The sequence below is a fragment of the Eleginops maclovinus genome, chromosome 6, assembly GCF_036324505.1.
Source record: "Eleginops maclovinus isolate JMC-PN-2008 ecotype Puerto Natales chromosome 6, JC_Emac_rtc_rv5, whole genome shotgun sequence".
Classification (NCBI taxonomy): Eukaryota; Metazoa; Chordata; class Actinopteri; order Perciformes; family Eleginopidae; genus Eleginops; species Eleginops maclovinus.
In genome coordinates, this window is record NC_086354.1 from 16,350,646 (window position 1) to 16,367,112 (window position 16,467).

A 16,467-nucleotide genomic window follows, 5' to 3' on the forward strand; every position below is an offset into this window, starting at 1 on the left:
TTTATAACTTCCTCTCTCACTCACATACACACGCACGCACGCACGAACTCTGCCTCCGGACCACGCTGTTGAATAACCAAACACACCCCTCTATGGATTGAGCAACACTGTGCTGCTAGTAGATTTGCAAACCAGTGAGTTAGCAAACACCGGCCAAGCGCTATTGCACAAAGATGGGTTAATGAAATAGATATTAGTATATTGCGTTGTTTTGACACGTATATAAACTGCAGCTGTTACTTAAAGTTACTTTATTTTGTCGTCATGTCTTCCGGAAAGGTAAGAAGCCTGCTAACTAGGCAGCTAAGTTGCTAGCCAGTGTATGCTAACTTGAAGCTACATGCTAGTTAGCTTTGTGAACTATCTGCCTCTGCCCGCCCACAGCTGAGTGGAGTTTACCTGTCACTCATGAATAAAGTGGTTTATATTTTTCCTCATTACCGACAAACCACTGTTGTAATTTAATGTCAAAACTTAACTTGATGCATGTCAATAAATGCTAAGTCAGAGTTTTTAAACCCAGTTGTTGCTTTTAGTGATGAAAACGTTTTCTGACCTGACCCCTTATTTTCTCTTTGTTCAATTTGTGTAGCGTAAGAGGCACTATAAGGATATAAAGTGTGTTTTCTTTCCGGATGATGCCGAAAATGGTTTGCAAAAAGTGGGCAAAGAGCCACGACCCCATTCATCTGCGTCTTCCGCCAAGAGCTGGGAGAAGTGTGGGGACAGTTTTCAGGACTCTCCAGTCATGAAGGTGGAAAAAGATGCACCCTGACATAATTCATCAACCCTTATGTACTATTCTCCTGTTTCTCTAACATTGTTGATGATGGTAATAACTTTATTTTAGTTGCAGAACCTCAAGCCATCAGGAAGGAAACTGTCCGATATGAGAAAGATGGCTCAGTCCTCTGGTAATTAGTTGTTAAGCTTGAATGCATCTTCTAATACTTTATGGGCTTTGCAATATATTGATATTTTATCATCACTTTACATAGTGGGCTTTCTCGGCATACTTGCTCATGATACAAATAATTGTAATTTACTTTGACATAGTAATCATAAAATCACATTCTATTCAATGTAAGTTTAGACTGAACAATCGGTTTAGTCTAGGCAGTCTTTCAAACCTGTGTCAACCAAAAATTGTCTCGCCACAATTTGCCAATCTGGCCAAATAGTGTAGATTGTTATCAGATTTTGACATGTTTATCATAAGATCTTAATATTGGGGGAAAAAACCGACATAACGCAGTCTGGGACATTCGTTTCTATCTTTAATTTTCATCTTTTTGGCACCATTGAAAAATGTTTAAAAAATAATCATTCAAAACCGCCTTTTCGGAGAGGGATCTCAAACAACACCCACCTTTGATTTCTCCTATTCCTAATTTAGACCGTGGAGGGGACAGAGTATGGGACACAAAGGAATATAAATGGTTCTTAGTGCTTTATTTGGAGTGGGGAATGTAGCCAATAAACTTTGTAGATATGTCTTTATTGCTTCAATTGTTGTAATTAAGCAGACATCTCCTTATCTCTTCTCTCTCTTGTGTTTGCCCAGTGCAGACCAGGGCTGACCCCTGTAATGAGGACCCGGTGCACATTGCATGGAGTTCCAGTGACGGAGAACAGTCTGATGACGAGGCGCAGGATCAACAACAACAGCGTCCTCAGAGACCGGCGAGACACACAGCGCCCGTCCAATCTTACACAAGAGCGTTGCGCATGCTCAGCACTGATAAAGGTACATCATGTCTGACTTTCTGAGTCATGGCAGGTAAACCATAGACGGTGTTAGTTTTTTAAACAAAAACTGTGACTAATAATCTCCGTCATCAACCTTTTCTTCCATGACTAAGACAAGACGATGGATGACAGAAACGTCAGTCAACACTAACTGTAACTACATCAACATGCGATTTTTTGCAGTGAACAAATAGGTTGAATGTAGATTGAAAAAAAAAGCATTACAATAGGCCCTTTAACTTTATTACCCCAAAAACAGGAGACAAGTATATAACAATGTATAACAAAAAAAAAAGACTAAAATATCAACCATTTTCATCGACTATCGGCTACCACTACGATAACAATTAAATGCCAAGACCTTTAGTACTCTAAAACCTGAATAAAAGAAAACAATAAGGATTAAATATGATCAAAAACTAACATCAACATTTTCACTGAGTAATATTACTTATATTTGTTTTTATCTATCTGTGAGTTCAGCTTTTACTTAACGACTCTTTACTGCAGAGTGGTAAAGATATTATCAACTTGCGGCAATAAAATGAATAACTTATTTTCCAAATTATCCAGCTATTCCTCTTACTCATCGTCTTGTTACTGGCACTTTCCAGAGTTTGCTCAGTTATCACTCAGTTGACTCAGCTTTTGTCCTGTGACCTAACAAACTTTGTTCACCTGATAACAACTCCTGTGGTCTTGATAGGCAGTGAGATTTTTTGGAAAACCCCAGAACTGTCTAATAAGTAAACATTGAGTCAGGATTAGTTTGTCAGACCTGTTGTTTTCAGTTATAGTTGTTTTTTTGTTTCTTTAGATGACCTTCCTATCATCGACACAGACAGTGATCTCGAAGAATCTGAGGAAGATGTTGAGAAGGACAGCGGGCAACAAATCTCAGACTGTGACTCAGAGAAATTTGAGGAAAAACCTGAGGATTTACCTCTTACACCTTCAAATGTGAGTGAACTAAATTCATTCTGATACATTGGTTCAGATGGTTTACCCCATGTCCCGCATTCCTCAAAGGTATCATAATCACTAGATGGCGCCACACAACCACCTAAACTCCAAACATTTCTTTTTTAGTCACTGAATGTTTCTAATTTAAAGTGCTCAGTTCATTACACCAGTCCAATGCCACAGCCCATGGTATTCTGTGTTTTTCTAACCTAATGAGATTCACCATTAGTTTTGGCTTACATGGCATGAATGCACATGTTTCAGTATAACCTAAAATAAAATCTCAAGTTATTACATTTTATTTTGGGTCTTCAATTCCAGTTTTTGACCTATATTTACTTGATTGTTTAGTCTGAAATGATAGCCATTACACCACTAGGTGGAGTATTGAAGGCCTGTTCCTAAAAGTTTCTGGCAGGCTTGAACCAGCATTGTGCTCTCTCTAGGGGCAGGTTATATTCCAAAGTGTCAAAGTTCACATGCTGAGATGCCAATAAAGATTTTACTGAGGGTGGAGGGATAATCTGACACTTATTCACCGAAACAAGTCAGATAGTAAAACAATTGAGAGTGTTTGACGATTATTTTTTCAACTTTGATGAAGTTGCTTTTCATCCTTTAAAACTCAAATGTGCAGTAAATATAACCATATTATAGTGTTATTAATGAAGATCCAAACATCTTTTTAAGATGAAACAAGTCTTTCAGTTACGTCAGCTTGGACTGTGAGAAATTGCAATGGACATTTTTCACTGCTGTCTGAATAGAAAACCTTCAAATATGATGCATACTCTGTGGTTCACTGAACACACATCATGCTGTTTCATAAGATAAATGTATTGGTGTTATCATAGTTGGCAATCTTTTGTGGGCCTCCTTCCTGAATACTGTGCAGACTTGGATCGAGGGCTCCTCCTCAGAAGTCTTTCAGAAGCGGTGTTGGTTAAAGGCAGGGCTGACATTGACAGAATGTACAAGGAGTGGTCAAGGTGCTCACGTTTAAAACACACACACAGCGCTTTGTTGTGTCTTAGCACACATTTAAACAAGTGGAAATACATGTAGTGATCTGCTGTGACCAAATGACTGAGGTGATGCTGTTGTGTAAATAGCGGTTAATTAAACTAGTCTTCCACAGGATGGTGGTGGTTGAAGCCATCAATTGAATCAGCACAGTGCTGCAGGACTGAGTCCAAAAACCCTGAAATAAGCAGTTGAATGGGTTTTGGTATAGATGCCTAAAACATATCTGTGGTTATTACACGTTTTGTTGTAGGACAGAAAATACGTCAGTAAATACACCACTAAAAAGCTTTAAGTGTCCTAAAACATGCGGTTTCTTATAAGTGGCTGAAAGAGAAGCAGGTGCTTGTCGAGATATTTAACGTCATCGAACACAACACTTCTCAGAGGTAGTGATGTTGATTGATTGCAATTACTTATCTACTGCAGTTCAAAGCCTTACGTTTGCTTTTTAATTCTAGTCGGGCAATTATGCTTCAGACATTAAAGTACAGTTCATTTGTGATGATTATCATACTGAAAAAAACTGTTTACTATCATACAGTGGGGCAAAAAAGTATTTAGTCAGCCACCAATTGTGCAAGTTCTCCCATTTAAAAAGATGAGAGAGGCCTGTAATTTTTATCATAGGTATACCTCAACTATGAGAGACAGAATGAGAAAAAAAAATCCAGGAAATCACATTGTAGGATTTTTAAAGAATTTATTTAAAATGATTGTGGAAAATAAGTATTTGGTCAATAACAAAAGTTCATCTCAATACTTTGTTATATACCCTTTGTTGGCAATGACAGAGGTCCAACGTTTTCTGTAAGTCTTCACAAGGTTTTCACACACTGTTGCTGGTATTTTGGCCCATTCCTCCATGCAGATCTCCTCTAAAGCAGTGATGTTTTGGGGCTGTCGCTGGGCAACACGGACTTTCAACTCTCTCCAAAGATTTTCTATGGGGTTGAGATCTGGAGACTGGCTAGGCCACTCCAGGACCTTGAAATGCTTCTTACGAAGCCACTCCTTCGTTGCCCTGGCGGTGTGTTTGGGATCATTGTCATGCTGAAAGACCCAGCCACGCTTCATCTTCAGTGCCCTTGCTGATGGAAGGAGGTTTTCACTCAAAATCTCACGATACATGGCCCCATTCATTCTTTCCTTTACACGGATCAGTCGTCCTGGTCCCTTTGCAGAAAAACAGCCCCAAAGCATGATGTTTCCACCCCCATGCTTCACAGTAGGTATGGTGTTCTTTGGATGCAACTCTGCATTCTTTCTCCTCCAAACACGACGAGTTGAGTTTTTACCAAAAAGTTCTATTTTGGTTTCATCTGACCATATGACATTCTCCCAATCCTCTTCTGGATCATCCAAATGCCCTCTAGCAAACTTCAGACGGGCCTGGACATGTACTGGCTTAAGCAGGGGGACACGTCTGGAACTGCAGGATTTAAGTCCCTGGCGGCGTAGTGTGTTACTGATGGTAGCCTCTGTTACTTTGGTCCCAGCTCTCTGCAGGTCATTCACTAGGTCCCCCCGTGTGGTTCTGGGATTTTTGCTCACCGTTCTTGTGATCATTTTGACCCCACGGGGTGAGATCTTGCGTGGAGCCCCAGATCGAGGGAGATTAGCAGTGGTCTTGTATGTCTTCCATTTTCTAATAATTGCTCCGTAAGTTGATTTCTTCACACCAAGCTGCTTACGTATTGCAGATTCAGTTTTCCCAGCCTGGTGCAGGTCTACAATTTTGTCTCTGGTCTTCTTTGACAGCTCTTTGGTCTTGGCCATAGTGGAGTTTGGAGTATGACTGTTTGAGGTTGTGGACAGGTGTCTTTTAGTCTGATAACGAGTTCAAAAAGGTGCCATTAATACAGGTAACGAGTGGAGGACAGAGGAGCCTCTTAAAGAAGAAGTTACAGGTCTGTGAGAGCCAGAAATCTTGCTTGTTTGTAGGTGACCAAATACTTATTTTACCGAGGAATTTACCAATTAATTCATTAAAAATCCTACAATGTGATTTCCTGGATTTTTTTTTTCATTTTGTCTCTCATAGTTGAGGTATACCTATGACAAAAATTACAGGCCTCTCTCATCTTTTTAAATAGGAGAACTTGCACAATTGGTGGCTGACTAAATACTTTTTTGCCCCACTGTATATCTGTTATTTCGGCAATATCCAAAATCAGGTAGTAAAATTCCGTTGGCTTTTAGTAAAGGAAAGTACTTCCCAGTTGGGCTCCAAATATACATATTCACTGCAGCACTCTATATTATGCCGGCTAATTTAACCCAAGATGCATTTAAGTAACCATTATCTTGTGATTTGAAGTTCTCAATTTAGTGTGTTTTGAGAGGAAGTCAGATACTCATCCAGCCCACAGACCCAGCTACTTCCTCTTGTCACATTTTAATTTGCTGATATCAGCTCTCTGGGGTCAAAAAACCACTGAAGATTACCTAACAGGAGGCTTTTGGTCTTCCTAGAAATATTACAGTTCAAATTTTTTTCAAATATGGGATGACCAAAATGCATGCATTTTTCATAATAGAGTTGCAAAGTTTTATTGATTATTTGTCAAAAAATATATTCGAATCTTGCAATTTTTTTTGTCGGTTGAATTTTTTTTTAGTGATTCCCTGATTTGAGCTTCTTAAATGTGAAAGTGGTGAACAAAATTAAACATTTGAGAACATAATTTTCCACATTTTTAATGATGTTTTCTTTTTATAGTAAAATCATCATCGATTAATCTGAAAAAAGTAATTCTCAGAATAATCTTAACAATTTGTGGCATCTTTATTCAACAATTTGATTGCTCATTACTCCAATGCATATCAGTCATTTTTTAAAAAGATTTTGACTAAATTACAACAATTACATAGAACGACGCAGTTTAAATTTCCTTGCTGCCCGGAAATCGTGCTTACACACTGCCAATTTTAAGTCAAACCGGATCTAACAGGATCCAGCGTAAAAAAATTGCAGTCCAGATCAAAGTTTATTACTCCAGATAAACGATCGGCTGACTCACTCCATGTATGTCGTCCAGATTTCTGTGTTATTGTACTAGCGCTGAGACTGGATAGGCGGAGCTGTCAGGGCGACTTCGCATCTCAAGGCCTGAGATGATGGCCGCTGCCCAGGTGGAGTGTGTCCACATCAGCCACTTAAAGGGTCAACAACCTCCACCACATCAGGGTCCTCGCTGCATCAGGGGCGTGTCAACAGAGCGGGGCTATAAACATCTTTTACTACTGTTTGTTCAGGGAAACATGCGAGTGGATGAGGCTGAGCAGAGCTGTGTACTTACAATGCTTTCAGTGCCGGGTGAAAAACATTTTTGATCCGTAGCCAGGAACATAGTGTTCCTTTCTCTCTCTCTCTGGTTAGAGTGTGACGTCTGCTGGCACGGCGCCTAGCAGGTTCAAGTTGATTCAAACAAGAGAGCGCGTTGGCTGACAGAGCCTGGTATGCTAGTCTTGTCTGCACATGACAGGAACTCAGGTTTCTTGTGGATTTTTCCATGAGAACAGTTCCCTCCAGGTGTAGCGAGCAGTGAGACAGCAGAAACCATTTTTTTCAGTTCCATATCTTGTGATTAATCAGCCTGTCAGTGTACCTTATCCTCCTGCTGTGTGATACACTTTTCACACTATTTTGTTTAGTTAATCTTAAATGACTCATTATAAATGTACTGAAGGCTGAGGCCATTTTGAATCTAATCTAATATTCCCCTTATACTTACTGTTATTTTATTGTTTCTTTAACTGGTTTTATTGATTTTGCAATTAAACTGAACAGAGAACAGAGCACATGAAAATGCAGATTCATAGATACAACAATTTAAATGTGTTTACGTAAATCAATAGCAATACATTTATACTACAATTAATAGTAATATATCATTATAGCCCATATATTATGTAAGGGATGATGTGCAGCAAGGTGGTCATTATGGGGAAAACAACACCTGACAGGCTGATCAGGGAGCCCGACGCAAAGCTGATACGCTTATAACACGGCCAGATACTAAACAAACTAAAGACTCGACTCCCAATATTAATTTTAATTATTTTATTGACTCAAAAATGATCGTATTTCTTCCGCTAAGAAAAGAAACTCTGTTCCACAGCACACCAACGGCTGGAACTGCGACAACAACAACTTTACGGCAGCACTGATGGAGGTTTTCTGTAACTGTTCAAGTCCTTTCACAGTTTCTGATCCAGTCCTTAAACGCTGCAGAGACCAGACCGTGTTCCTGTTAGTGTTTACTTCCTGTCTGTCTTCTTGTGCTGATTTGTCTGACGTCCAGCACTCCCTCTTTAACATCTTTTCCTTACTCTCTCTTGATCCTACTTAACAACGGTCAATAAATCCTTGACAGTGGTCGGTACTACTGGATTACATGTTCTGAATTGACCAATCCGGATTGAGTATTCAACTAAGCCATGTGATAAGCACATATACATACACCAACAAATGTATACTTAAAGAGAAAATAAAAATAACTAATACTAATTGAATTAGATTAAAGGGCGATGGCTTCATGCAATCAGGCTGGCTTTATTATTTTGCTGTAACTTGTAGTATTTTTTAACGTAACCCAATGGTATCTCAGCTCTGCCAATTTCAAGTGTCATTACATTCCTCACCCAACAGTCATACATAGTGTTATTTTATCTCCAATTTTCACCTTGAAACCTTGAATTTCACACTTTTATTCATTGAAACGTTACATAATTCAAAACTAGGTCAAATATTTATTTTGATTTATTCAAGGTAATTATTAATAAATGTCTTTATCTCTAGACGGCAGAGCTTGAGATCTCGGGCTATGTGTCTGACGGCGAGCATATTGACGCCATGGTGACTAAGAGCAGACCGGACTCTCCTCTGCAGAGCGGCGAGGGCGGCAGGAAGTCGATCAGAGACTGGGTCAGGTCAGCGCAGGCCATGCTGCAGACACCTCAGAAACTGCCGTCTAACATGCAGTCCAAGACCCCTGAAGACTCTGCCAAAAAGAAAAGGAAATTCAAAAGGTCTGCTTGTTTTTTCAGCGTCACATTAGGGACGCACAAGTTCAGCTCTTTGTCTCGTGAAACTGGTTCTGAGTACCTGCTATTAACCAAACCTGATCCAATTCTAGTGTTCCCTTTTCCCTCCAATTTATAGTTTGCATACTGCGGCGTGTTGAACATGAGGTAACGTGGGGACAGGAAATGTTAAAGCACTCAAAATAGAAACAGCAGCCTTCAAGCCTTCTAACTGATTACAAAAACATACATTTCATCATTATTAAAAAAAATAAACAACCCATGTAACCTTGAATTTGCAAGGAAAATGTTGTTTGTCTCCCATGTCTCCACGGTGACGAAGAATAATTTCCCAAAGAATTTAAGTAACTGGGCCTTGTTCAACAACAGCAAAACTATATCAAAACATCCGTTAACTCACTCTGACACATGCAGTTTGATCCAAGTCACATTTATTCATTCATCGTTATGCTCGGTACTTCCCAAACACACACTAAACTAACAATTTAAAACCCTGTATAATAAACAATTTCATGCTTGCACAAGCACGCTGCTCCTCTGTGTGAATAACATCTGTGTAAGTGTTTTAAATACAAAGGTTTTAGCAAAATACTTGTGTTTGGGACATAGTGAGCATACGTTTTATCTTTCAACACAAACGTGAGAAAAACAAGGTTTTCTTTACAAACTGAAGGAAAAACAGTGAGTAGTTGATATACAAATGGGCATATTGGGGTTAAGGACCTTTACTATAGATATCATACCTGATGGGAAGGATAAGCTATGGCGTTAGCATGCACCCTTACCGCACATTATTATCAAGTGTCACATTGTGATGCCTAAAATAAGAGCAAACCAAGTAAGAAGACATATTGCCTGCTGCCAGACGCAGTGTTTCCACGGCAGAACTGTTGATGAAAGGGACACCTGGTGTCATGATGTGGGTGCTAAATGTCATTGCCATTTTCAAGCCCACCTAATGTGACAGATGGCTATCTGTACTCTGACATCAGGAAATCTTGTTCTTTGAAATAAACTATTTCCCATGTGCTGCGTGATTTTATCAAGTAATGTCATCTACTGTACCTCTGTGTGTGTTTGTTGTGAAGCGGAGGCCTTGCTGAGAGGCTGAACCGACTCCAGTGCAGACAGAGGTCAGCTGTTAGCTTCTGGAGGCACCAGTCCATCTCTGAGGCCACAGCAACAGGTGATCCACACAAACCCGTTTTATTCTCCAACCCTGATTAACTATTTTCACATTTAACAAGTAACTTTGATTTGTGAGTGGGATGAAGCACGTGATTTCCTTCTGTCTGGTGGAAGGCCACGCTGAGGATGTGCCGGCTGTAGGTCGATCACTGTGGCTGTGAACTCTGAATTCAATATGTAGGTGACAGGAAACTGCTTGCCTAGTTCTTTTTTCCCTTCTCGCGGTGTACCAAACCACTTGTGTTTTGTCGTTGTTATGCATCTCCTCAGAATAGGACCCCGGCAGTGGCTTAAAGGTTAACAGTTGATTGTGGAAAAAGAAAAAACTCCCCCCTGATCACAGTTTTCGGTCACTCGATGTTTTGACTTGACCTCATTTTAAAACTCCATTAATAGTTATTTTTGCAATGACAACACTTCTGTTTTTTCAAAGCGTTGAAGTCAGATACCCTGCAGAGTGTTTAATTGTAGCATTTCAGGAGATTTGTCTCAATCCCTGGTTCATTCTGAGCTACCATAGCACTGTTACCAACCTGTTAAGTGCACTCAAACACAACCTTGAATTCTTTCCTAATATATACGCCGCGCCTTCAACACATCAGTTCATTATAGGCCAAGAGGATGACTTGAGGACAATTTCAGATTTGGCCTACTGCCTGTGGTTATACTCAGAAATAAGCTGTTCAGTTTCACGTTTAGGCAAATGCATGTTTAAACTTTATTGTTCTTCATTTTAATTTAAAATGATTTACTCGATTAAAATTCCCCCTCTGGCCATTTACGGGGATTGTTGACGTACACAGAGCTGCATTGACTGAGAGCTCTCGTGCTGCAATTTTCACAAATCAATGCAATGAAGTCTCTCCCTACAAAATTTGCATGCTGCTGAGAATGATTTACGGCTTAAGGGCATTGTCTAGATTTGCTCCTCCTTGTTATCTTTTGTCGGCTTCATAGCTTGAGCCAAAAGTAAAGTCAGCGATGTGGTAAAATTCCAAACACTTGCACACTCACCCACTGGGATTCATTGTGTTTCAAATCCAACTCTGAGTCAGTAACAGCTAGAGTTATGCAGTGCAAACTGTTCTGATGCTAAAAGTGAATTACTCTCATAATGCATAATAAGTCCCTCAGAGAGCAAAAGTCCGGGAGAGTATGAGTGCACTCTTTACACACAAACACACACTCAACATCTGTGTTGTTGTTACTCTGCTCTCCAGTGGACAGGCCTGGCGTGCTGGTGCTGGAGGTGCTGGAGGTTCATGAGGAGTGCAGCATGCAACTGGTGCACTGCGAGCACCAGCAGCCTCCCGGAGAGGGCCACCAGCAGCGTGACGCTCCCCCTGAAGACAGAGCTTGTTTGCTGGTGTTGTTCAACAGAGACACTGCAGCCCAGCTGATCCTTGTTCCCAGAGACATCGTCCACATATACCCGCCATGGTGAGAGGATGCAGTACATGTCAGAATCAGAAATACTTTATTTATCCCAAACTAGGAAATTATTTCAATAATGCAGCAAAATACAATACAATATGAAGCATAGCAACAAATTAGAAATAAAAATAATAAATATACAGATAGTGAATAGTGCAATGTAATGGAATATTAAATGAAAATATAATATAAATGTACAATGTAACGTGTAAGTGTAAAGTGTGCATGTTAAGTCCAGTTAACCGAGAGGCTATGGAGCAGTGAGTTGTCTGCCAGCCAGGGGGGAATTATTGTACAGTGTTATTGCAGTGGGCAGGAAGGTTCTCCTGTATCTGTCCTTGTGACAGCGGAGTTGGAGCAGTCTGTTGGAGAAGGAGCTCCGCTGTCCTTCCAGCTGCAGGTGGAGAGGGTGGGTGGGGTTATCCATGATGGACAACAGTTTGTTCAGAGTCCTCCTCTCCACCACAGCTTCAAAAGGGTCCAATTTGATGCCGATGACAGAGCCAGCTTTCTTAATTAGTTTGTTAAGTCTGCTGGTGTCACCGGCTCTGCCCCCCCAGCAAACCGCAGCAAAGAAGAGTGCACTAGCAACAACAGACTGGTAAAGGATCTCCAACATCTTGCTAAACACGTTGAAAGATCTCAGTTTTCTCAAGAGATAGATTTGGCTCATCCCCTTCTTGAACACAGCGTCAGTGTTGGCCCTCCAGTTCAGTCCGTTGTCCAGGTGCTCCGCCAAGTACTTGTAGTCCTCCACAACAGCCACATCCTCTCCCAGATTGCACAGGGGCAGTGGAGACGTCCTCTTCCACTTGAAATCAATGATCATCTCTCTGGTCTTGACCACATTCCGAAGCAGATGGTTTCTTCCAGTCCACTCCACAAAATCATCCACCAGCGCTCTGTGCTCCTCCCGTCCATCCCTTATACACCCTACCACTGCAGAGTCATCCGAACATTTCTGCAGGTGGCATGACTCTGAGTGGCATGACTCTTGAGTTGTATTGAAAGTCAGTGGTGTATAAGGTGAACAGGAAAGGAGACAGCACAGTCCCCTGTGGGGCTCCTGTACTACCAACCACCACATCAGACAGAACACTGCCCAGCCGGACATACTGTGGCCTGTCTGTGGGGTAGTTGGTAATCCAGGAGATGGTGGAGGCGTTTACCCTCATAGCCTGCAGCTTGTCACTCAGTGGCCGTGGCTGGATCGTGTTGAATGCACTGGAGAAATCAAAGAATGTGATTCTCACAGTGCACCCCGACCCATCCAGGTATGAGTGATCACGCTGCAGCAGGTAAATAATGGCATCGTACACCACCGGGCGAGGCCTCCACCCTTTAAAGCCCACCTACACACTAAAATATTTGTTCTTATTGTCACTTCAGGTTGTTTGAGCCTGACTTATTATGAAATCTATACAGTATGTGCAGAGTGGGACACTAGGAGCCTGATTCACTGTGCTCACCTTGAACACATGTACACACAAGTAGGATTTTATAACATCAGTTTGGAGCCAATGCTGTGTCTAATAAGAAACTTAAGACCTCCAGTGGACCGACACTGGGAATAGACATTCAGAAAAGTAGTAGGCATGTTGTTCTCATTATTTTTAAACCCTTTTAAAATTAACATCATTTGCATTCATGCATAGATTATAGATTTCCCATTACGGTAAAGGAGTATACGTCATTTTGCAAAAGCTTAATTTCTCAAACTTAATTTTGTGTGGAAAAAGCATATCAGACACAAGTTGTTGTTCAAGGCAGATTATTTTCACATGTCTTAAAATGTGTCTTGAAGGGGTGTTTAAATGAAAACCACATTTTGCTGCAGTTTGATTTGGATATTTATTATATCGAGTAGAGTCTCAAAGTGACTGCTTAGTTAAGCACCAGATGCAGAAAATGTTGGTGTTTTAGATAATAGAAGTAAATAAGAAATAATCGGTTGTCAACTTAAAGGTGTTTTTTTTTTTAATTAAGAATCAGAATCAAGTTTATTGCCAGCTACGTTTACACATACAAGGAATTGGATTTGGTGTCTGGTGGTGCGAACATAAACAGTCTAAGAAAATAAGTTGTAAAAGTCAGAAATATACAGATAATCAAAACAAGTCATTTTAAGGAACTATTTAGCATTCAAATAAAACGAGTACCATTGATAAAGACAAGTATTACATTTAAAATATACAAGTATCACATTTAAATATACAAAGAACCTTAAAAGGATGAATCGCAAGCTGTTATAAGAACTAGGACTGCAATGACGATTATCATCATAATGAATGTGTAGATCATATTCTTTATTTATCGTTAGGGCTGGAAAATGTCAAATTAGGAGAAAATCACAATATCCTAAAACCTAAGATAACATTGCAAGATTGCTTTTTTTATGTTCAACCGGAATCTAGATCCTCAAATGTATTTAGTTAACACTGTTTTGAGTTTAATAATTGAGACGCTGGAACCAATGACGGATATCTTTCATTTAAGTGTTCTGTCAACTGACGTAATGCTTAGTAGTTTTAGCTTTAACGTTTTATGTTTAATGTCATAATCAGGTGGTCAGAAACTACAGGAAAATGTTACTCAACCCATGACTGACTCATTATTTGTAAGAAAAAGTGTAAAATTGATCTCATAAAATAATGCTGAGAAGGCAAACTGAGTGACCAAGTATTACACTTGAATATCCATACATTAATCACTGAAAAAAAGGTGTAACAGATCTCTAGAAATCACGATTCTTTGGGGTTTTGAGTATACAAATGTTCTGTTCTCAGCTCATAATAGTAAGCAGCAAAGTCCCAGATGTGAGTGCAGGGGCGGAGAGGCAAAGAGGAGTGTGAGTGTGAGTGTGAGTGTGTGAGTGTGAGTGTGAGTGTGAGTGTGTGAGTGTGTGAGTGTGTGAGTGTGTGAGTGTGTGAGTGTGTGAGTGTGTGAGTGTGAGTGTGAGTGTGAGTGTGAGTGTGAGTGTGAGTGTGAGTGTGAGTGTGTGTGTGTGTGTGTGTGTGTGTGTGTGTTTCTCGGGATTGTTTTGGAGTTGGAGCGAAGCAGCAGTTGACTCCAGCTGTTGGGAGTTTAGGTGGAGTGTACTCTGGAATATCCAGGCTGGCGGAAGAGCAGGGGCCTCCTCGACGCACTGACGTCACAAACAGCTCCAGGGAATGCTTCACATTCCTCTTCCTGGCAGTAGTTAGGTCATTTCCAGCAAGCCGGGGGAAAAACACAGTGGGATCATTTTTTTGAGCATTTGGGAGCGTAGAGTGAAAGGAGCCAAAGAAGTGAGATGGAAAACACATGGTGGTTTTGAAAGAGTCTCTGCGTTTGAGCATTTCTGCTTCCCTGTTGAGTTCTTTTCCTGAAAACTTGGAGAGCGTAAAGCCCCCACCAACACTTCCATTTACTCTTTCAAAGAATAATTTCTCATCGGAACAGGCGTCCTTAAAGCCCCTTTTGTTTGTGTAGATTTACTTTCAGCAGTTACAGCTAGTGATGGAAGAAATATTCTAATAATATTAAGTAATTGTTTTCAAATAAAAGTACATAAGTTATAGCATCAAAACATACTTAAAGGCCTACTGAAACGGTTTGTTTTTTTAAACTTAAATGAGGATAACAGTTCAGTTGTATGTGTATTACTAGATCGTTTGGTGAAATTCTTGTATTTTTGGGGAGCACGTACAAGCAGAATAATTGACAAGAAAAAACTATTTTTATCAGCCGGCGTGGACCTTCTGAAAACAGTCTGCCTATACCGGAAGTAGCAGACAACTTTCGCGTGGCGTCACGAGTGTAACTGTACCGGTGTTGCAACCATGGCTAGTAGTACTAGTGAGAGAGATTTCAGTGAAAATTCGTCTGTTTCTGTTGGTGCTGAACACGATGAAAGCGTCAGTGAGCTCTCTGATGCCCCTGAGCCGTCATCAGATGGAGAAATCAACGTAGCAGAGCCACTGGGAGTCCAACCGTATATGTTTGAGCCAGCCCTGTCGGACGCTGGGAGTGACAGTGACAGTGGTGAGGACGACGGAGCCGGTGGAAGGATAAACCACGATATAGATCGCCTACAAAATACTGAATGGTAATCAGTATTCCTTTTGACCCTGGCCTGTTATTGTTTTCTTCAGCCCGTCTACTGCCTTGGGCGACATCTGTCGCCAAGATTCTAAACTTCCTCCCAGCCCTGGGCGTCGTATAGCGCCAGAGTCCTAAGCACTGCAGCCTGCCTGGGGCAACATACAGCGCCCAAACAGCATCGTGTATAGAAACGTTGTTTAAACCAATCAAATATGTATTGCTAAGTTCTTATACCCTTTGGGACCCATGATAAAGCACAACCAGTAGACAATCGGGCCATTGGCATTGTGAAACTGAAAAGAGTCCATTTATTAACAAATAGTAATAATAATGTCAATGACCAATACAAAAGTCAATTCTAGATACATGTACGTAACATTACAGCTGGCCACTGCCACACTGCACACAAGAGATCCATTAAAAAGCTGCCCCGGCCCTACTATTTCACAGTTCATAGTACAAAGTCAAAGAGTATGAGGACTGCATCACTGGGATGCATGGTCTACAAAACATTTATGATAATGTGTATAGATTATACACATGTGGATTATATTTATATTTGCTGCAGAGGGCCATAATGCATTGCTTCCCACTTGCGATTTTCGTCATTTTAGCCTAGAATTGACAAAGCAAAACACGACGAAACACACCGGCAACAATGGATGCCAAACTTGTGGTTACACTTGTGACGTCACGACCGAGCTCCGCCTCCAAGGGTACGAACGTTTTCAGGGATTGCCTGGCGCGCAAATAATTAATTACTCCGTTAATTCGACCGCAATGACATGGGTTGCAATGATATATGTTATTCAGTTGTATATGTACTATTAGACTGCATGGTGTGTAGCGCTGCACTTCAGTAGGCCTTTAAGGACCCAATAGTACAAGTACTTATTTAGCAGAGTTTCCCAAGTCATATATTTTGTATTGCTGGATTACAATCAGTGATACATTTATGTGTACACTGCTTTAATGTTG

At 40.6% G+C, this 16,467-nt stretch overlaps 1 protein-coding gene across 4 annotated transcripts in view; it reads left to right on the forward strand.

Moving 5' to 3' along the window:
• Positions 1–102: 102 nt before the first annotated feature.
• spidr (scaffold protein involved in DNA repair) overlaps positions 103–16,467 on the forward strand; it is a 38,891-nt gene continuing 22,526 nt past the window's right edge. Inside the window, exons 1-8 of one of the 4 annotated variants that reach the window (XM_063885364.1) lie at positions 103–279; positions 593–754; positions 851–914; positions 1,565–1,747; positions 2,567–2,709; positions 8,540–8,769; positions 9,873–9,970; positions 11,193–11,412. In XM_063885364.1, the coding sequence (XP_063741434.1) occupies positions 265–279; positions 593–754; positions 851–914; positions 1,565–1,747; positions 2,567–2,709; positions 8,540–8,769; positions 9,873–9,970; positions 11,193–11,412 (1,115 nt within the window). In that variant the 5' untranslated portion in view covers positions 103–264. Of the gene's footprint in view, positions 280–592; positions 755–850; positions 915–1,564; positions 1,748–2,566; positions 2,710–8,539; positions 8,770–9,872; positions 9,971–11,192; positions 11,413–16,467 lie in introns of those variants that run through there. The other 3 variants (XM_063885365.1, XM_063885366.1, XM_063885367.1) reach the window with 3 other exon arrangements.